This window comes from Myxine glutinosa, chromosome 11 (genome assembly GCF_964187855.1).
Source record: "Myxine glutinosa chromosome 11, kmMyxGlut1.1, whole genome shotgun sequence".
NCBI lineage: Eukaryota > Metazoa > Chordata > Myxini > Myxiniformes > Myxinidae > Myxine > Myxine glutinosa.
In genome coordinates, this window is record NC_136271.1 from 31,999,499 (window position 1) to 32,022,706 (window position 23,208).

At 43.0% G+C, this 23,208-nt stretch overlaps 2 protein-coding genes across 5 annotated transcripts in view; one reads left to right on the forward strand and one right to left on the reverse strand.

The window, feature by feature from the left end:
• RINT1 (RAD50 interactor 1) overlaps window positions 1–2,031 on the reverse strand; it is a 64,762-nt gene extending 62,731 nt beyond the window's left edge. The window contains exons 1-2 of the mRNA XM_068130421.2: window positions 1,738–2,031; window positions 1,395–1,636 (exon numbers count right to left, since the gene is read on the reverse strand). Of these exons, the coding sequence (XP_067986522.2) occupies window positions 1,395–1,636; window positions 1,738–1,983 (488 nt within the window). The 5' untranslated portion in view covers window positions 1,984–2,031. The remainder of the gene's footprint in view (window positions 1–1,394; window positions 1,637–1,737) is intronic.
• A 1,154-nt stretch (window positions 2,032–3,185) lies between these two features.
• Window positions 3,186–23,208, forward strand: part of SRPK2 (SRSF protein kinase 2) — an 85,655-nt gene continuing 65,632 nt past the window's right edge. For 2 of the 4 annotated variants that reach the window (XM_068130423.2, XM_068130424.2), the window contains exons 1-5: window positions 3,186–3,297; window positions 3,523–3,583; window positions 16,339–16,374; window positions 20,773–20,876; window positions 21,333–21,441. In XM_068130423.2, coding sequence (XP_067986524.1) covers window positions 3,252–3,297; window positions 3,523–3,583; window positions 16,339–16,374; window positions 20,773–20,876; window positions 21,333–21,441 — 356 coding nt within the window. In that variant the 5' untranslated portion in view covers window positions 3,186–3,251. The remainder of the gene's footprint in view (window positions 3,298–3,522; window positions 3,584–16,338; window positions 16,375–20,772; window positions 20,877–21,332; window positions 21,442–23,208) is intronic. The other 2 variants (XM_078786519.1, XM_068130425.2) reach the window with 2 other exon arrangements.

The following is a 23,208-nucleotide window of genomic DNA, read 5'->3' on the forward strand; positions in this document are numbered from 1 at the left end:
GAGCCACCAAGGACTCGCGTACACAAGGACTTGAACAGGACTCGCAGAGGGGGACGTGCGGCAAAGAGGACTTGAAGAGGATTTGCATCACTCGCACCGTATGAACTTGAATATCGCTGGAGATACGTGGGCGCAGCCAGGGCGTTTATAACCAACTTGCGCGGTTCAGCCTACCTCCATCATCGCGGGACGTGCTGTGACCGAGGATAGCCGGACGGGGCTGTTCCTGGACGACCAAGCCGGCGCGTTTGGCCTGAACATCATCCTGCCCATCTGCAATCCCCGTGTGAGTGTGTCAGACGGGCCCGTTGTCTTTGGGTATTAAGAATAAGACTGTATAAGGATTTCCCTGTGTCTCTTCGTCCTGAACTGTAAATACGTGCAATACTCATTAAATCTATTTGTTCTTCCTTTTCTTCTAAATTCGATCGTTCCCGTGATTTCTCCATTGACTAAGCGTGGCACGAATAAGATCGCTTAAATCGGGTCCATTAATTATAACGGCGCGGATCACGTGAACGCAAACCGCTCGGCGTATTCCAATCACACGCGGTTCGTGCGAGGCTCGTTTCCTCGCTTCCAGGGCAGCGCGAGTACTTAGGTACGAGAGAGAATTTGGTCCCGAAACCCTATTTTGCGCTGTCCGGAAGGGACGTAATAGGTCTCGGGTCGTGCCAGGTCAGTAAAGACAAGGGGATTAATCCTCCCTTGATAAGGGGAGAAGGCCGGCGACAGATCCACAACAGTATTATCTATCTATAATTCCACTAATCTCTGTGTGTATGTTTGTATGTATGTTTGTCTGTGACCGCTGTTTCTCGACAACTACCGGTCCGATATACTTGAAACTTGCCAGGTATATTGCTGGGGACCCGAGGATGTGCCTTTTCAAGGTTTTAAATTAATCGGACAAGTAGTTACCGAGCTATGGCGATTTAGCCGTTCGCCGTTCGCTTTGGCGTTGCGAATGGGCCAAACCATTTCATGTAAATAGAGGGGGGGGGGGGGGGGGGTTCTGTGGTCGTTGCGAATGGACCAAACCATTTCATGTAAATAGAGGGGGGGGATTGTCACCGTACTCGCAAGCCGTTCGCCGTTCGCTTTGGCGTTGCGAATGGACCAAACCATTTCATGTAAATAGAGGGGGGGGGGGGATATAATTTTAGATATATATATAGTACGGGCATGCCCTAGTTCACTCTAAAGCATAGAAAAGTAAACAGCAACATTTCTTTCCAGTTAGTTTGCTCCTCCTCATCTTTTTTAATTAGGTAATGGATAAAAGCAACGCAAATAGGGAAAGACTTTGGAGAATATTTGAAAATAAAAAGTTTTGGGGCACTTGTCACACAAAATCACAAGGAGATTAACCAGCATTGCACGAAAACTCTTACCTGAGCTCCTCTACCCACGATATCCACTTGAGATAACATAGGTATTTCTCAAGCCCCTCCACCTGCGCCACGGGTCCTTGCAGCAGTTGTAGCCATGGATGCAGCACCTCCAGCAGGTCATGAGCATCATTAGACAGACGGCTGCACCGCTCCTGGAGCTGCCCTGTAGTACGAGCAACTTCCTCGGTCCCCAGCAGGGCTCGCTGGACCAGCCGGGGGACCTCGCTGGAAGCTGCCACTACCTGGTGCACGTGACACGCCTGGAATTAGTCCGGCCGCACAGAGAGCACGGCTACACTCATGACTCATTCCCATCGACTCATTCCCTGCATTCATTCAGTACCTGGGCCTCGAGCTGCGCTTTTTCCGCCGACAATCGCGCCAGTAGTTCCGGTAGTCTTCTACGAAGGGAAACTGCGTTACCTGCGAACTCCCGCTCCACAAGCTCAGCCACGTGAGCCGGAATCGGCCCGAAGCCTTCATTGCTCTTTCGAGCACCTCTCGTACCCGTACCAGTCCCAGTCCCAGTCCCAGTCCCATTCCCATTCCCATTCCCATTCCTAGGTCCAGTCGCTCCCCCCGCCGCCATGACTACTGACGTGACACCCGTCCAGTTGTTAAATTACTGACTGTTGTTGTTGTTGTTGTTGTTGTTGTTTTACGTCCCACACTTTTTAGGGGTATAGCAGCCTATATGATGTAAAACAACACATAAACATAAGTAAAGACAAAATGGTCCATATATTGAAGTGTGTGTGTGTGTGTGTGTGTGTGTGTGTGTGTGTGTGTGTGTGTGTGTGTGTATGTATGTGTGTATATATGTGTGTATATATGTGTGTATATATGTGTGTATATATGTGTGTATATATGTGTGTATATATGTGTATATATGTGTGTATATATGTGTATATATGTGTGTATATATGTGTGTATATATGTGTGTATATATGTGTGTATATATGTATATATATGTGTGTATATATGTGTGTATATATGTGTATATGTGTGTGTATATATGTGTGTATATGTGTGTATATATGTGTGTATATATGTGTGTATGTATGTGTATATATGTGTGTATATATGTGTATATATATATATATATGTGTATATATGTGTGTATATATGTGTATATATGTGTGTATATATGTGTATGTGTGTATATATGTGTGTATATATGTGTGTATATATATATGTGTGTATATGTGTATAAAAATTGACTTCAAAGCCACACTTTCAGAGCAACCTCATTTACACATCGGTTCAGCAAAACACCTCCCAAGAGTTGTTATTTATGGGAAAGCTTTCTGGAAGTGTCTATGATCCTGAATTGTCACAAGTCAGTCATTAAATAAATTAACCAAACCGCCAAACGCAAGGATCAGACAAAATCATTCAAATACACAGAACCGACATATTACGAGTGATTTACATGTGAAGAAACTGTTTTCATGTGTTCTCCGATAAAACCTACATCATTGTGAAAGGATTTTTTTTTTTATTACTTCTCAATTTCATACATTTGTTTTTTTCTTTCCTTTTACAGGAATTCAGAAATATACACGGAAGCAGAAGATGATAATCCTGTACATTCTTCCGTTCTTTGCGAAATCATATATATAAATAATGAATAAGAATCATCGTTCATTCCGCTATTTTTATTCATTCTATTTTTTTTTCTGCAATACCTCAATCTTTTACGGAACGATTTCGTCTCTGAAGAAATAAACATTATTGATTGTGTGTACTTAAGATTTCACTTAGTTTGTTCGTAGAAAATCCTTCCCTTTTTTTTAAATTACCCTCTGACCTCGAGCTAGAGCTTGCAGCCGAACGGCATCTCGGGCTTGAGTGCGCATGCGCAGCGGCCTGTCCCGCCTAATCGCAATGAGCAGTCGTAAGGGTAAGGCCTATTACCTTCTCCCTTATTCTCGGTCCATTTCACATCTTTTGGCTATTTATCAACCAGTCATCGCCAGACTTGTCGGCCATGTTTCTCTCAAAGACGGGCACCGCGGCTATCACACGCGCTCGCCATTGCTGTTCGTTTATTGTGTGTAATCATGTGCTCACGGCTCGTTGCCTCATTATTCTCCTTTTCTCCCTCTTCACCTATCTTCTGTGCCAGTCCTCGCCATCCAGGCGCGTAAGAAACGAACCAAGCCCAAGAAGGAGGCTGTCATGAGAAGGTGAGTGTTGCTGTTGGGGATGTTGTTAACCATTGAATTATTCTTTAAATCTCGCAGTTGGAAGGATTCAATATCTCTCAGATGGCTGAATACTGCACTTGTCGTTCCTCGGCCAGAATGTGGCTGCATTTGCCTTCGTGTAGCCGTTTACCCTCTTGGTAATCGTTGCTATGGTATAAAGAATGTGACTTCCTTGTTTTAAAGGTTGGGGTACTCCATGGTGCAGCACCCATCATGCACAGTACCGCCAGTCCAGTTTGCAGCCGTAATTGTTACTCGACAAGTTAAGTGGTTAGGTAGCTGGTGGACTCGTACCAGACTCTTCTCTCCCAACCAGAATGGATCACGACAGGAAAGGAAGAATGTGTAACTGGCACAAAGGTTGTGACATCAGACATGATGTAAAAAATGCACAATGTCCATTGTTAATCCGCTCTCACTATTGTTATCATGAATTCTTTTATAGTTCGGTCACATATCCAGTGCAAGTCTCCCCAGGGGTCACGTTTAAATATTTCTTTTTTGGTGGCCCGACCGTATATTATTTGCTGGGGAATCAAACTTCACAAAAATCGGTATCCACGTTTAAATTAATTATTATTTCTCATGACGCCTACAGATCAAATTTCAGTGCTTTTCACATCAGCAACTTCGCAACTCGTAATCACAGAACATTCCCGTCAGCTATTCAATCATCTGCCTACTAACTTGCAGCAAAATAATACGAGGACAAGCTACAAGTTTATAATCATCCAGAAACAATTTCCGCTGTGATTGTCTTTTTTTAAGCATGAAGAAAGAAAGAAGAAAAAGCAATAAGAAACCCCGAATATGGAGTTAAAAACCACCGACACACACACACACACACACACACACACACACACACACACACACACACACACACACACACACACACACACACACACACACACACACACGAGAAGATGGATACTTTGAGTCCTGGTAGGGCTCCGTTCCACCTTCTGAAACCCGTATATGGAAATGTAATAACTGACGACACACACACACACACACACACACACACACACACACACACACACACACACACACACACGGAGATGGATACTTTGACTCCTGGTATGGCTCCGTTCCACCTTCTGAAACCCGTATATATGCAAATGTAATAAATAACTGACGAGACACACACACACACACACACACACACACACACACACACACACACACACACACACACACACACACACACACACACACACACACACACACACACACGAAGATGGATACTTTGAGTCCTGGTAGGGCTCCGTTCCACCTTCTGAAACCCGTATATGGAAATGTAATAACTGACGACACACACACACAGACACACACACACACACACACACACACACACACACACACACACACACACACACACACACACACACACACGGAGATGGATACTTTGAGTCCTGGTAGGGCTCCGTTCCACCTTCTGAAACCCTTATCTATCTATAATTCCAGTAATCTCTGTGTGTGTGTGTGTGTATGTCTGTGTGTTTGTCTGTGACCGCTGTTTCTCGACAACTACCGGTCCGATATACTTGAAACTTGCCAGGTATATTGCTGGGGACCCGAGGATGTGCCTTTTCAAGGTTTGAAATTAATCGGAGAAGTAGTTACCGAGCTATGGCGATTTAGCCGTTCGCCGTTCGCTTTGGCTTTGCGAATGGACCAAACCATTTCATGTAAATAGAGGGGGGGGGGGGGGTTCTGTGGTCGTTGCGAATGGACCAAACCATTTCATGTAAATAGAGGGGGGGGGGGGTTCTGTGGTCGTTACTGCCACGTGGTTTCAAAGTTTTTTTTTGTTGTTGTTTGCACGCATGCTTTTTTGCACGCACGTACGGGCACGTCCTAGTATATGCAAATGTAATAACTGACGAGACACACACACACACACACACACACACACACACACACACACACACACACACACACACACACACACACACACACACGGAGATGGATACTTTGAGTTCTGGTAGGGCTCCTCCGTTCCACCTTCTGAAACCCTTATATATGCAAATGTAATAACTGACGAGACACACACACACACACACACACACACACACACGCACACACGTACAGACACACATGCATACATACACCAACATATACACACGCATACATTCGCACACACCAAGACGCACACATACACGCACACATACACATACATCCACACATGCAAATATATACACATTTATACACACACACACACACACACACACACACACACACACACACACACACACACACACACACACACACACACACACACTAACTAAATATCACTGTGAAACCCTTTACTGGTGATTACAACAATTTACGTTCACATGATGAATTTACGTTCACATCGTAAATATAAGCCGAATAAGGCGACTGATCAGGCAAATACTACAAGAGTTGAGACTTCACCGCCGAGAGCTAAAAAAAATACAATAATAATAATAATAGAAACATCTTCAAACCTTTCAAAATCTTATTTAATATAAAGTAAAGTTTCCTTACTTGTGAAAACTGATCATTTTGGTCACTTTCAACTGGTGGGAATTCTTGTGATTGTAGCCGAAATCACAGCAGAACACTGAACATGAACACCTTGTTTTTTATGGACACCAGTGAGGTAAACAGCCTACCTGGGCTATAGTAGTCCCAGGTGGAGTTAATAACGCCAATTGTTACCTATATATGAGCACAGCAGGGATCGATCCATTTATATAGGTCACTCGTTGTGTTCCAGGACGAAGGTTCCGACGAAAGTCGGAAAATCGCTTATGTGGACGAAACTTGGTGGACCGGTTGGGTGTCTGACAAGAACGATTCAATTCGATTTTGGTGAAGATCTGAATATGGATTCGGATATGAGAATAATTTCATTTTCTAAGTGATTCTTCACCATTGGGAGATAGGGCCAAAAACGATACATAGTGGGATATCTCAAAAAGTTATGGATGGATTTGGACGAAACTTGTTGGACAGGTTGTGTGTGTGACGAGGAAGAATCGATTCAAATTTTGTGAATGTCTGGATCCAGCCAGTAGAATTTTTAAAGTGATTCTTCACCATTGAGTGATATGGCCAACCAGGTGGAGGTATGCTCTCCACTGAGTGCTGTTCTAGTTTTACCATTCGAAGTGGCGAGAGAAAAATGCCAAAAGGTGGAACGAACGTTCAAGCTGCTATATATACACCTTCCCAAGGCGGGAACCGGCAATAAAACGTGGGAATTCCTCCAAATTATTTTGCAGTCACGTCTACCCTAAAGCAACATAGGCTTAGCAAGTGTGAAAATAACATGGATGGAGTTATTTTACTCGTGATATAATTTATGAGTTCTAAAGCATCACTCGTAATTCTCTCTCTCACCGACGCCTGAAGCGGCGCTGCAGGTTTACAAAGATCATTTGCACTTCATAACTCCAGGTAAGGGAAACAAATGAAGTCGTTACAAGTACGACCTTTGCCGTATTGCTCCTTAGTCCCCATGGCAAGTTTACTTCTTTGAGATTGCATAATAATGACAAGTAACGCCCGAATACATCGATGAAGATATATCGACAAATTTGACACAGGTGGCCAACCGGGCCACCTAAGGCCAATTTTTGGTGGCCAAACAGTCTTTGCTGGCCATTGGCACCCGGGCCAGTGCTTATTTCGAACCCTGCTCCCATAATCTCATTCCCCACGATAACTATAACCACATACCCCCTAAACACTCTCCGTTCCCTGTTCATCCTCATGGGCACCATCCTACTACTTTTATGGCTGGATACTCTGCTTGCAACCTCCTTACCTCTCCTCCATTTTTGTCCCATCTTGGTTAAACTGGTTGTCCCATCTGCCAGCATCAGTTGGTGGATGTCAAAAATCATGCGATCTCCTTCACAATAAAGTGGCAAGTTATCTCCGGCATGCTGAACGAATTCCAAATTCCTGCCTTGACTGAGTAGTAAGTGGTCTCGTCTTGGCGGTTCCTTGACTCCAGGTCACACTGTTTGCTACCTTAGAGTGTGGTTGCTGTTTGCACAGCAGCTTTTGTACGATGCAGAACCTCGTATAAATCCCGTCAAAAATGGAGTTAAATTATCAAACCAAGTGGCTTTTACAGATACAGTATTGTAGTTGAACAAGACCGATAGTCTAACAACGGCATAGCCAGCCTTGTTTGATACTTTAGTTGAAGAGGATAGTGTGACCTGCGTGGGGATACCAGATAGCAGTCAGAAAATAGTATTAACTTTTTTTTCCCAATAAATTCCAATTCCTATGCCAGCTTTAGTGGAATGTCAGGCATTGACAACAGGTTTGTGAAGGAGTTGGACAAAAAACATAACCAGTTTGGATGTTGCTATATCCAGTCAATGGTGAAACTGCAAATGGGGAATCCGCGAATGTCACGGACGGATGGAAACCCTTACCTCATTTCCTCATTCTGCTTTAAACTCAATATCTCTATATTTTCATTCCAAACAGCATAATTCATCATTCCAATCACAAATTGATACTATAATATTACTATATCAAAATATAATGTTAAATCACGATTGTATTGCTCGATATCAAACCAGCGAACTGTCGTCATCTGTTCATTTCCAGATTTGGGAGCAATGTCCGTGTCGATTGCATTGCTGGGATTGAACAGCTGGGGTGCTGGCTTGGGATTCTAGGGTCCTGAGTTCAAATCCCCGTCAGTCGTTGAATTAACACCAGGTGGGGTTAACTCAGCTTGTCATCCTTCCGAGGTCGGCAAAATGAGTAGCAGTTTACGAGGATGTAAGGAGTTAAGAATTTAACTCCTTACAGCCATTCGAGTGTCCTGCGTAGGAGTGGAGACCCGACCAGGATTGTGCCCAATAGCCATGAAACTGCTTCGGCAGCCATATGCATCTGAAGATGCCGGAGTGTTCCTCATCATCAATTGTACTGTGGAATTTCTGAAACCTCCTACCTACCTTACGACATTCTTTGGGATCCCAGAACGTTCCACAGAAGGTTATTTTATTTCTTTTTAGTAAAATATGCAACTGTAATGGTTACTAAACGCTGTGCCCCTGTCATGTGACCAGATCCTTAGCTCTAATTGGTGGATGCTTGTGAGATACATGCATACATACATAAATGCGCCGGTCGGACAGACACATGCTGTTTCCGACGGCCACGGGCTACACCGTAAAAATTGGAAACCAAGTTGGGCGGTGTATTGGGAGAACCTACTTTTACGGAATTGCTCATTGTAGTTTCCCTCCGTGCCCCCTCTTTTGAATCTGAGTCCAGGTCCTCAAGTGTATTGTTCATTGGGAAAGTGCAAGTGAAGCTATTTGTGCTTTTAAATAAAAGGCACTAAAATGCAGTGGAGTATAATCTTCCAATCTTCTACAGACCCTTAATTTGGGGCTGGAGTGACCAATCATACAAATATTGTTGTTAATCGTTATTAATTTTGCAATAATCGTATTTTGTTGTAATAATAGTACAAACATCCGAAAAGATCGACTGGACAACCCTCCCATCTACTTTCTCAACAATCCTCTCCAAGAAGTTCTGTCACTCAAGCTTTTGGGTCTCACTATCTGCCATGATCTTTCTTGGGAAAACCACATTTCCAAGCTGGCCTCCAAAGCCAGTCGCCGACTGGGCATCCTCCGTCGTGCGAAGTCCTTCCTCGGCACACCTGAGCTCCTCACCACATACAAGGCTTTCATCCGCAGCTCAATGGAATACTGTTCTCCCCTATGGGCTGGTGCTCCTGCCTCACACCTGGCTCGGCTTCACGCTGTTGAATCCAAAGCTTTCAAAATCATTGGAATCTCCCGTGATGAAGCTATCTCTGAGGGCCTTTCACTCACTCACCGCAGGCAGGTAGGTGGTCTTTCTGTCTTCTACTGACTCCTCTCCGGCCTTGCTCCCCCAGCTCTCTCTGTGCTCTGTCCCCCAAATATTCCTACAGGTCGCACAAGATCTGCCAGCAACCCTCTGATGGTTAAACTGCCGAAATCTCGGGTCTCTGCTCACCTTCACTCTTTCATTCCTCTTTTCTCCCGCCTGTGGAACAAACTCCCACACTCCCTTCAATCCCTCTCCTCCCTCCAGGTCTTTAAAACAGCTGTTCACCACCATCTCTTATCTTCCCCCATCCATAACCTTGATATTTTCTACCCCCACTAATTCACCCCAGATCCACCTTGTTTGAAATTCCAACTTATTTCCTGGAAATCCTGGCAGTGTCCATATGTTTATACCTCTCCCACCCCCCCCCCCTTCACATGCCTCCCCCCCTTCACATGCCTCCCCCCCAAAGCCCTCTTCCTCCCACAGATCTCTCGATGTCTCCATGTCTCTCGGTCCCTGCTCTCAAATGTTGTGTTTGTGTCCTTCTCCCTCTCTCCCCATCTTGTCTACCGCTCCCGATGTTATTTGTTTTATGTGTCTGTTTGTCTTTCTGTGTGATTAATGTTCGCTCTTTCACGAGCCTCGATCTTGTATACAAAAAAAAAAAAAAAAAAAAAAAAAAACACAACAACATCTTTATTAATACTTGTATGCAGTACTTGGTAGTATGAACGCACATGACCTCCATGACTATTTATTTTCCCTGCATATATTGTAATCAAAAGGTTTCACAAGCCTCGATCTTGTATACAAAAAAAACCCTCTCTTTCATGATTTAATCAGGATTAAATCGGATGCTGCAATCAGGATTAAATCAGTTGCTTTATTAACGGTGTTGAAGTCAATAACTTAGCACAACATTTATTGTAAATATGTGAGTGTTCAAAAACTTTCCTTTATTCTCATCATATTAAAGTGCGCAATTTGGTGTTTGTCTGTCGGACGAGACACATTCGGTTGTTACACATCCAATCGCAACCAAATTTGACAAGGAGACTAAGGATCACACGACGGAGGTTGTTGCGATTTAACTTCACCCACACCCCAAGCAGCTTTTCTCCGCCAAGGGGATTGCATGTTGAGGTGTATAAAAAAAAACAAAAAAAAAACGTTTAGAGGCCATTTTTCCCCGCAAAGCGGGGGTTGGCCTTTTCGGGGACCGTGGTTGTTGTTGTTTTTTTGGTCCCCTTTTTGAAGCAATGTTTTACGGCCGGATGCCCTTCCTGCCGCCAACCCTGTTTCTCGCCTTTTTACGATAAACGGAATTACCAGTGTACTGGTACTCAATTTGCCGACCTCGGAAGGATGACAGGCTGAGTCAACCCCCCTGGCGTTAATTCAGCGATCGACCGGGATTCGAACCCAGGATACCTGGATCCTAAGCTGGCACCCTAGCCGCTAGCCCAACACCAGGGAAATAGTGTTGTTGAGGTGTTGCATGTGAGGTGTATAGCCGTATTAAAATAGCTTATGATGGGGTTTTTCCAAGGCGGCTTTTCATAACAAAATTAACAAGAACGGCACTCAGTAGAGAGCATAACTCCACCAGGCTGAACAGTTTATGGTTTGTATCCCACTGATAGGTCAGATCTGGATCAGACATGAATCAAAATCCAATCAGCTTGGTCTTGTCACTTACCCAACTCTCCATCAAGAGTTGGGTCTCCATACGTCATAAGTACTGGCATAAGTCTTGCTACATGCCCCATCGTCGTTGTCATAAGTCATCCACAACTTTTTGAAATATCTTGCTACATATGGGTTTTAGCGTAGAAGGAAGTAGAGGACGGGGAAGACCGAGAAAGACTTGGCTGAAGGTGGTGGAAGAAGAAATGCGGGCAAGGGGGTTAACAAGGGGAGATGCAGAAAATAGGGCAAAATGGAGAAGATTGCCATGGGTCCCGCAAGGCTAACCCCTGCTCTAGCAGGGAAATGGCCTTAAAATGCCTGTTGTTGTTGTTGTTGTTGTTGTTGTTGTTGTTGTATATGTGTTTTAGCCCGATCACTCAATGGTGAATCACTTAAATCACTTTAAAAAAAGATTGGATCTGGATTCGGATCTTCACCAAAATTGAATCAATTTGTCGTTATCACACACCCAAGGCGTACACCAAGTCTCATCCGAATCCGTCCACAACCTTTTGAGATATCCTGCACACAAACAAACACATTCCGGGATGAAAGCATAACTTTGTTACACCTTCTGTTATGGAGGTAATAACCTGTTTAAGTTGATTGTTTTAAGCTCTCAGTCCACATAGGCATTAGTTAGTTTTTCTTGAATATCTGGGAAACTGCCTTTAAGAAAAGTAAGGCCTTAAAGAGCTCCAATCTGCTATTGATTAATTCGATTTAAGCAAGGAATTTGTCACATTGCCATTTGACGAACACGTATCACTCCATCTGACCAGACATGAAGAAGATGGATAAATATGTCAGTTTGTATGATGTCTGGTGATCACAATGTACATGTAACACAACTGTGATTGGTTTTTACACATTTTCCTGATGTCGTTTTTACCACGAATGGTGCGGTGACTGTCTGTGGCGGAGCCAATATTAGTATTACATTGAGCAAACAGGACATTCATCCACTTTATAACAGCCACATCCTTCGTCTCCTTTAACTTTTTTCAAATGCCCCACCGTCGTTCCGCATCCCCTTTTACGGCAGCTACCTTTCGTTGACCCCTACCCCTCACCCCCTTTCCTGACCGACCTATCCCTCCATGGCTGCACAGCAACGTTACTCTGCAGGCAGAAGCACTTACTTGTCTACTTCTGCCATAGTATATTATAGAGTACCTCTACTTGGAGAAGAACCACCACTGCACTTCAAGTGACAAAGCTTGTCAAGTTTCTACGGAGATTGGGTATAAAGTTGTCTCCCTTCCCGGAAGTTGTGTCCAATACCAGTTCGAGTTGCACTGGCTTAATTTACGGATAATTACCAGATTTTAGATTTCATAAATATTTATAAATTTTGTTTTTTAAATTTTGTTTTTTTGATATTTTGAGAAAACCTATTAGAGAGCTTCATAAGCGAACCTCTATGGCAATTGCATGTATATACCCAGGGGGCAAACTCCCCATTTTTGGTGAAAACAGACACGGTCTGCTATAAAAGGTTCTTGTATATGGTTGGATTCCTTCGACCCCCAGCAACAACTTCCAGGTGGACAACCTTTCCAACAGGCTACTGTAACTGTGCAATTCAAGATGGCGTCCAAGATGGTCGCCATATTTTTAAATCTCCATATTGTCGTCAATTGTTATCTTATTTTCATGTGTAATACTTTGTTTCTCTGGTTTTCAAGGTCAGGGAATCTATTTATGATGGTTTCAGAGTGATATGATGTGTTTTATACCGTGTACTAGGCCTAATATTTATTACATGTTAATATATTATTTTAAGGCGACCATGACACAGAAAATCTACAAGAACAATACACAGTAGTTTACTGTTGTTGTAAGAACAATAATGGTACAGAAAGGTACTAGTTACCAAGAACAGATTACATGAGAAATGAACTACTGCATGTGCTTCACAGTTTGGAATGAAAGCCAAATGGCTGAGGCAAATATTTGTAAAATTCATGTCAGTGATACACGCCACAGTGTTGCATCCTATGAACAGGTCTACCACTCAATATAATGCTGCAATACAAGTGTCCATGTGAACAGCTGATGGTATACAGTTAATTGAAACTGTTTGAGTCACTGCTGTCACTACTGTCACTGCTGTCAAATGCTGCAATGTATTTCACTCGGCTGCACTTGGTGGCTGATCCCTGGCAACGACATACAATGTAACAGGCCACGTTCTTCCTGGCACAGGAACAGTTCCTGTTGCAGCCTTTGGTGCAGCCACATGCAACAGCCTTTGTAATTGTCTGTGGCCAGGCTGATTGAGTTGACAGGACTGGAACTAGTTTCCCATCCTCCAGAGCCCAACCATAATCCACAAATGGGGGAAGCTGAGGCTTGGCCACATGTGCAGTCTTATCTATAATAGTTGCAAGAGCTGCCCGCTGTAGATGTAGAAGGAATGTATGTTCTGTTGGTGGGAGTAGTTTCAGCATGGTTGACCTGTTGATCAGGAATTTATAGGCTCTAAGCTTTCCAAGATCGCAGTCCTCAAAGTCATCAGATCTGTCCTGCACTGCAGCATCTGCATGCTGCCCTGTTGATATGTTCACCAGAGCTGTCATTGTTGCTGAGAAAGGATTGGTCTCAATGGCTGCTATCACTTTTTGGACCATATCTGCATCCCTTGCCACTCGGGTTGGACCAGACTCATGATGTGGGTTTGAAGTTGTGAGATGCAGCATTGACTTCAGTTCAGCAGAGATCGCAGCCGTGACAGGTTTGGTGTAGACCCATTTGGTCCGGGCAGCCTCATTGAGTGTTATGCCATCCAGCCCACTCTGTTCCTTGGCATCTGCATTGTAGGTCTGCTCGAGGAGCATGTCAGGAGATACAGCATTGTGGATGCCAGTAGTTCTCCTTCCAACAAATGCTCCTTGCATCAGTGCCGTGTGAACTTCAGGAGCAGTGATGGGCAGCTTCTTCATCTCTGACAAATACAGAGGCAGAGACTGTTGACCATACTTGAAGTGGCCTGCTGCAGTGAGATAGGGGAGCATCCTTGCTGACTCACACAGGTGGCCCATCCAGTTGCCTTCTCGTTGATGGTAGATGAATCGGTGCAGAATGTCAACCATATCCAGGAAATTGGACCAGAATATAGCTGTGGGATAGTGGTCTTGGGATTTCTGGAAGTCCCACATCTGATTTTGAAGAGCTGCTATTTGTGGTTGGGACTTTTCGGTCATTTGCAGCTGCTCAGTTGTGGCAGCATTGTTCTCAAGCAGCTTCTCCACGAGATTCTCAATGCCCTCTTGCCACTGTGTGGTGTCTCTGTCTGCTACCCATGATTCAAATGCCTCCCAGTAGATATGCCATATGGCCTCACTGAGGATTCTGATGGCGTGCATAGTCTGGTAATAGTCTCCTTTCTCACCAAAAATCTTGTCTGCTGTCCCTTTCTGGCACAGACCAGCTGTCACAAGAAGATCTGCCGCACCCGAGTCCCTGATGATCTTGCAGATTGCCTTCACATAGTTGTGTGCTTGGTGAAAGCCTCCTAGGAGCAAAACTACATTGGAGAACTCCTGTCTGTGTTTGTCCCTGATCACTATTGCAAGTTCATATGTGGCTTGATCACCAGTAATGATCGTCCATCTGTCACCAAGTGCATGTGAGGTATTTACTAATCTTGTCATCTCCTCCTTCAGCACACAGGGGTTAGTTGGAGAAGCTGGAATTGGAGGCAGATACCCAATCTTGCTGGCATCCTTGTGTGGTAATAGCCTTCCACAGTAAGCAGAAAAACCAGGCAAGACTTCTTCTGATGGCACATTCAATAGCTGTGATGCTGGTGCCATTCTTCCTAGTCGCCACACAAGTAGCATCACTTCGCTAGAGTAGGCCTACATGCAAGCTATTGATATGCTACACTACATGCAAATTTCTGATATGCTAGACTACATGCACACTGCACAATGGCCACACCACTACAGATCACACAGTTTTGGACATTTCTGCCCACATGATTTTTATGAGACAAATGGCATAAAACACATCATATCACTCTGAAACCATCATAAATAGATTCCCTGACCTTGAAAACCAGAGAAACAAAATATTACACATGAAAATAAGATAACAATTGACGACAATATGGAGATTAAAAAATATGGCGACCATCTTGGACGCCATCTTGAATTGCACAGTTACAGTAGCCTGTTGAAAAGGTTGTCCACCTGGAAGTTGTTGCTGGGGGTCGAAGGAATCCAACCATATAAAACAACCTTTTATAGCAGACCGTGTCTGGTTGACCACTCTTGCCACCAGACTAATATGTAAATCCATTCAAAATTTCACTTTCATTTCAAATTTCACAAAAAAAACAATTTCAAATTTTTTCCTATTCCCTTGGGAACAAAATTTCATGTTGTCATTTCAAATGTCCCTTCCATGATCCGCCATCTTGCCCCTTCCATGATCCGCCATCTTGCTCACGTGATCTTGCTTTGGTCTGGCGCGACCGATAAATTATTTTCACCTGGTGATTAAAATCAATAAATTACAATACAGTACTGTACAGAACGGATTTTAAATTCGAAACCGCTCATCATTTACGCCAGCTACACCGACTTCTTTTTTCCGCTAGTTACACCGACTTCATTTAAGCCAGCTACACCGGCTTCAGTTTTCCGCCAGCTACACCGGCTTCAGTTTTCCGCCAGCTACACCGACTTCAGTTTTCCGCCAGCTACACCGACTTCATTTAAGCCAGGTACACCAATTTCAGATTTCCGCCATCTACACCGACTTCAGTTTTCCGCCAGCTACACCGACTTAATTTAAGCCAGGTATACCGATTTCAGTACGTACCGGCCAGTCGGACCTACGTACCTGGTCCAGTCGACTAGAAGTCTAGACTATATAGCCGACAGTAGGTCAGTCCTGCATTCTATCCCAATCTATCCATTCAATAAAATTTATTTGAATTTTAATTCTAAGCCCAAGATCAAACAACCTAGCCTAGCTAGGCCTAGGCCTACAGATGTTTGCGAGGGCTGCGTCCTCGATTGACTGACCATTGTCGACGAAGCTCTCACTCTACGCAATGCGTATTCATATTAATTTGATTTTATACCTGTGTACGTTTTACGGATGCTGTGAGACTCTTTATCTAACCTAATGCTAGCTTTTATAGAATTGTCTCAGCCGAAGGATTCTGATTTTTTTTGGGGGGGATTGGTGTGTTTCCTTAGAGTTATCCAAGGAGCTCCAGAACATGTGCGTGAAAGGTAAACCTGTCTCATTGTGTTGAACGGAGAGCATTTGTGCCGATTATTATGTACTAGTGTACTTCTATGAAATATTGGCTTAAATATATGTTATAAAAGTTTAGGGAGCACATGGGAAAAGTGTGATTATTTACTCAAAAAGAATGAGGTGTGTGTGTGTGTGTGTGTGTGTGTGTGTGTGTGTGTGTGTGTGTGTGTGTGTGTGTGTGTGTGTGTGTGTGTGTGTGTGTGTGTGTGTGTGTGTGTGTGTGTGTGTGTGTGTGTGTGTGTGTGTGTGTGTGTGTGTGCCGTCGTCGTCGTCGTCGTCGTCGTCGTCGTCGTCGTTTTTTAGATTTAAAGCTCAAAGGTCAAGGCTACATAAAATCATCAATTTTCATTTTGTACTTTTTAAAAACTATTTTCGTTATTTTGAGCATACGGAAGAAGAAGAAGAAGATGTCTGAATACAAACGGACGCGGACGGGTTTTGCATTTTCAGATGCTTTCTGATTTAGCAGTTGCACCTGGACCTACACTCCCCCTCCCCTCACCTACTCCACCCCTTTATTTCATTTCTGCACACAGTTAAAAACCACAGTGTGATAAGCTCCACAAATTCTTAATCCGAACCGATCTTCAAATTCCAACTTCAGAATTGACTCCAACACTAACGGTTACAGCAGTCCCAACTACTAAAAAAGTGTTCTTTGCTAAAAACGTTTTATTCAAAAAACGTGTCTCCGAGCAGTTCCTATGGAAGTCAGAATTAAGTTAAAAACTATTATTAAGTTAAATTTAAAAAAAACTAACCCCAGCATGAGAATCACAGCCTCGCTTAAATGAATGCATATATACTTAGTTATATAATCGCAAGATAGGGTAAATTTTGTCAGATTTCACTCCAGATTTGGAGATTATTTCGTTTACAACATCCAATCCTCGTATCCGAATCCAGATTTTGATGATATGGTTCATTTATGTAATGATAATCGTGTTTCCAAGGCAAGGCACGTTTGAGTAGGCCGAAACAAAATGGTGGCTTAATAACCCAGCAAGGTGCAGTGGGATGACTAAGATGGCGGGCTGCCATATTGGTAAGCTAACACATCCGTTTTTTTTCTTATTAGCACCTTGTTAATCATCTTCAAAAAGGTGTTATGACACTCAAACACCCAGTTTTCATCCTTGCAATCTGTTGGAGGTCTAGGTGCATGCATGCAAAGTTTGGGGCCGCTAGGTTTCATGGTTTTGGAGTTGTGGAGGAGACAGACAGACGGACACTGCCTTTTATTATTATAGATATACCTGTACCAGTATAAACCGAGAAACAAATTTTCACTCGTGCTAAAGTTGCATACGGAGAAACCGTCCCAAAAAATGGAAGGGGTGCTTTTGCACCTCCCTTGATTTCCATACAATAAGCAATTTGATGTAGTGCAATACTCATAATGATGCTGAAATTCAGGTTTACAAATAATTACGATTTAAATACGAACAAAATGCATTTGCTCATTGTACAAAGATGTTCATTTGCTCATAATTATTCAAGACGATATAAAAACTTGAAAAAGTAAGGGGAAAAAAATATTCAACCCAGACGGGATTTGAACCCACAATCCCCAGCTTGGGAGTCTGATGCTTTATTCATTAGGCCATTGGGCAAGCACATTAGATTTGTGTAATAATATTTTGAAGAGTTATAAAGTGTGTATATACTATATACGTATATTTTTATATATTTATTTATGTGTGTGTGTATGTATGTATATATATAATATATTTATTTATTTATTTATTTATTTATTTATTTATTTATTTATTTACTTATTTATTTATTTAATTAATTTAAAAGCAAAAACTATAGCACTTAGGTGGAATTTGTTTCAAAAGCCATTAACTAGGCCTATTGGCCGATGTATATCCAAGTTTCAGCTAGTTTCAATATATAGCCCTTGAGATATGAGCGCCAACACATTTTGGACCGACGGACACCAACGTGATTTTGAGGGTTTTCTAAATAAAATTCAAGAACGTGGAAACGGGCATTGCTGAAATTTGGAACATATTACCTCGATGTACAAAGCATTTACTTCTGGGATTTGCAGCCGATTTCGTCCAGTAGAAGCCGAGAAACGTATTTTCAGTCGCCATATTAAAGCTGCATACAGAGAAACGATTCCTTATATAACGGGAGGGGCCCTTTGATTTCAGAAGATTATCCATCAAAAATGGAAAATACAAAATGTCCAGAAAATGATACTGTTCTTAATTATATATGATTTATTGTTTACATATGATTACTTCATACATATAAATCACATAGTTGTTGGAGCCTGGTGTTGGCTTAACGGTTAGGCTGCTGGCTTGGGATCCTAGGATCCTGAGTTTGAATCCCAGTCGATGCTTGAATTATTGCCAGGGGGGTTGACTCATCCGTCATCCTGTCATTCTTCTGAGGTCAGCAAAGTGAGGCACAAACGCACCTTCAGAAAAATGTTGCAACCAGCAGCCACAGGCTGTATACGAAACAACAACATAGTTGGTACTACAGGTCCAAAATCTGCCCAAGATAATTGATATATTGAAGAGCAAGTATGAATAAAACTGTCCAAAACATTAAAACTACAAGATATTGTCCGCCATTGTCCCCCTATTTACAGACATCACATATAAAGCATTGTAAATTGTCTTTTTATTTAAAGTGAATAAATGCACAGTTGACATCTATATCAGTTTAATTCTATGCATTTTGACTGTTTGGTGTTGATTATTATTTTTTTCCAATAACTGTTATAAAAACATCGACTAAGGACAAGTCTTATCTGTGTGTTGTATCATATGTTGCATATGATACAACCTGCTGCAGTACAAAGTTATTCATGTGTGGTAGCCTCAGGCCCGGTAAGTCTGAGGGGAACCGAGGATACCCCACTTTTAGTGGATGTGAAACCCATGGCTGTAACAGTATTGTTACGTTTGTGGGGGTAGATGATGGAATCTCATCGTAAATATAGGATCGCATAATTATAGCATGGACCGTGGACGTGTCCGAGACATCTCGATGTATTATTATGTAGGGAAACTGGAGCTTAAGATTGTTTATGTGTCTTCACACGGGGGGGGGGGGGGGGGGTGGTGAAGCTGTGTTAACTAGATAGGGATTAAGGTTGGCTTCCCCCTAGTATGTGATTGCCTCCTGTGGCTTTTCCCTATGTTTTTACAACTACAACAAGGCCGGCCATAAAAGCCTCCATTTAAACAACAACAACAATCGTCGACAAAGGCCAGGCAAACAGGCTCCCGAACTAAACCCTGCCTCCAAAAGATCGTAACCAGCAGGCCACGCCCCCAAATTTCAGGATTGGTTGAGGTGACATCACGTAGAAACTTCGAGCAAGAGGAGGAGGAGGAGGAGGAGGAGGAGAGTGGCTTTTGGGTTTTTTTTGCACAGACAAGAAACCTGGGCCATTTTTGGCCGTACTGGGCATTTTCTGTGCATGTGCTGTGTGGACTTTTGGCACTTTGGAGGAGGAGGAGGAGGAGGAGGAGGAGGCTGTTGCAGCCGTTAAAAAGGAGCAATAAGTTTGTGGGGCTCTTAGCGATTCGGGCAGATGGACACGAAGGAGGATGGTCCTCACAAATTTCCTCACGTTTGTGGCACCATGGAGAGCGACTTCGCGCCATCTTGTGCGCTTGCCGCACAGTGGCTTCAAGGTTTGACGGCCACCAAGCTCCTAAAAGCCATTTGGGACCAAAGCTGAGTGCCGGCTGGCTAAAGTAACATTTATTTTTAATTTATCTATTCCCTTGTCTGTATTTGAGTCTGCGTGTGAGGTACCTCATTTAGAATTTTAGTTTTTACCTCAACATTTATTTTGGGATTCCCGTCTTTTATTTATTTTCATTAAATCAGTATTGTTGAATTTCCTTGTTGTGTCTGTTTGTTGTGGGTTTCGGATTAAACCCGTGTGCTTCGTCCAGGTAAGCACTCCGTTTCCTTCATTCACGCACGTGCCAAAAAAAACCAACCGCCATTTTTCGGGCAGTCGCCTCGGATTTAAGGACCATTCTGGCTATTCGTCCAAGGCTGGTGTTCATCGTCTACAGACAGGACAGTATATATAGAAAAAGTACAATATGCCTTTTGCCAACTTGTTCATGTGTTGTTGAACTCAAAGGGAGTTTTCATGTTATTGTGTTGATTTGTTATGATATATTTTCATCATGGACTAAAACATTGCCCGATGATGTATCCGATTAAGAACTATGAATGACGTAGCAAAAAAATAATTACAATTCAAGTGAATGCACCTTCCTTTCCTCACTGGTCCAACCACGCTAGGGGTCCTTTTTCATTATTTCTATTATTTTATCCTCCGTCCACCAACGGCGTGTCTGCATTACGCTGTTGCTCTGCAGGCCAGAACTACCAACAGCAGAGTCTCCAGAACCTGAGTCTGAGCCAGAGGAACTGGTAGGCTCTGATGATGAAGAGCAGGAAGATCCAGGTGATTACTGCAAGGGTGAGTTCTGGACACCAGAAGACATTGACATTAAAACAAAACCTCACATTCATGTAGTTCATAAAATGTACAAGTTAAAGGATTTTTCTTGACTTCACCAAAAGAATGAGCTGAAGGGTGTGAAGCAGCTCTTCTTCTTAAACTGGTTTACAAAGTGCTCTTTGTCCCGACTCACTTGCTCATGTTTAAATCCTCACAGTACGTTGTTCCTCCTATCTCCCCTTCGTTCTTCCTCGTGTTGTCCTTCCCTCCCTCTGCTCACCCCTTCTCTCCCCCCACCATATGTTTCTCCTCTGTCCCCCTCAACCCTTTCCCTCCCCTAAATATTGTTCCCCTTCCTTCCACCCCGTCCACCTACCAGGCCCATTAATATTTTCATATCGTGGTTCACTTTTGATTACTAATTATGGGGTGTGTATTTTTTACTCAAGTCCACTGTGTGCGCTGTATTGGCAGGAGGCTATCACCCAGTATGCATTGGAGACTTGTTCAATAACCGTTACCACGTGGTGCGAAAGCTTGGCTGGGGTCACTTTTCTACAGTCTGGCTCTGCTGGGACATGCAGTGAGTTTTGTGGATGTGGAACTTTCGGACTGGCAGCATTTTTCACATGCTCATGACTTATTTCATGTTATTGAATTTTACATTGCTTGTCATAACTGGTATTTTGAAGAGATGACAGGTGTAACAGCTCTGGTTGCAGCAGTTTGCTGGCAGAATAGCCGATAGGTAAGCACACTCACCTGAGCTGTCTAACCAAGGTTTGAATCTCAACCAAAAGTAAGTTTTAAGTTTAAAGTTTTAAGCAATGCTCAAAGTTTGGTCAGCAAACAAATAGAAGCATTAAGAATTTTAAGCAATGGACAAAACAAATATTTTTCAAATGAAGTAGGAGGGTCAATAAAAAAAAATAGGCAATTAAATAATTATAAGAGTATTGTAGACATAGGGAATTTGTCTTCACAAGGAATTGCAAGGAAAAGGCTATTCGGCATGGGCTGTTAACACCAACACTAGATTATAAAAATTAATCAAAGCTATCGACACCTGATTTCATTGGGGGAACTAGCTGAAATGGCCATTTAAGACTGGCAGTAAAAACAGCAAGTCTCCAAGTACCATAAATATTATCTTTCAGCTTTTATAACCATGTGTTGTCGTAGTTGCATTGTTAAATTACTTTGTGTGCACATAGTCACGTGAAAAAGTAAGTACACCCCTTGTAAAGTTTTGACATTTTCAACATATTTCAACATGCAGCTATTTGATCTTCATTTCAACAATATTGATAGATAAAGGTGATATAATACAACAAATATCATGAAACATTTACATTTTGTAGTCAATTGTATAACTTAAATAAACATAAATGCAAATTTCGCATTTGGAAAAAGTAAGTACACCCTTGGCTATAATAGGTGGTATTGCCCCCTTTGGCAGAAACAACCTCAAGTAGGCGTTTCTTACAACTGTCTACCAGTCTCTGACATCGACTGGGAGAAATTTTTTCCCACTCCTCCATGCAGAATTCTTTCAGCTGTGCGATGTTTGAGGGGTTTCTTGCATGCACAGCTCGTTTCAAATCCCCCCACAACATTTCGATGGGATTTAGATCCAGGCTTTGACTTGGCCATTCCAGAACGTGCCATTTCTTTCTTTTCAGCCATTCCTTGGTGGATTTACTGGTATGTTTAGGGTTATTGTCATGTTGCAAGGTCCACCTTCGGTTGAGCTTCAACTTTCCGACAGATGGCCTCGCATTATCCTCAAGCACCCTCTGGTACAATGAAGAATTCATCGTGGATTCTATGATGGTGAGCTGCCAAGGCCCTGATGCAGCAAAGCTGCCCCAAACCATAATATTTCCACCACCATGCTTTACAGTTGGTATCAGGTTCTTGTGGTCAAATGCTGTCTTTGGTTTTCGCCAAACATTCTTCTGGTACTGTGGCCAAATAGCTCTACCTTTGACTCATCTGTCCAGAGCACATTGTTCCAGAAGTTCTGGTCTTTGCCAAGGCATTCATTGGCAAACTTTAGTCTTGCCCTGATGTTCTTTCTGGACAGCAAAGGTTTCCTCCTGGCACACCTCCCATGTAGATCAAATTTGTGCAGCCTCTTTCTAATGGTAGGCTCGTGCACTTTGACATCAACAGTGGCAAGAGCTACCTCTAGGTCCCGTGATGAGATTCTGGGGTTCTTGGAGACTTCTTTCAGCATCTTGCAGTCTGCTCTCGGGCTGAACTTGCTGGGGCGGCCTGGCCTGAACATGTTGGCAGTCGTTTGGAATCTTCTCCACTTGTAGATGATCTTCCGGACAGTCCGGACAGT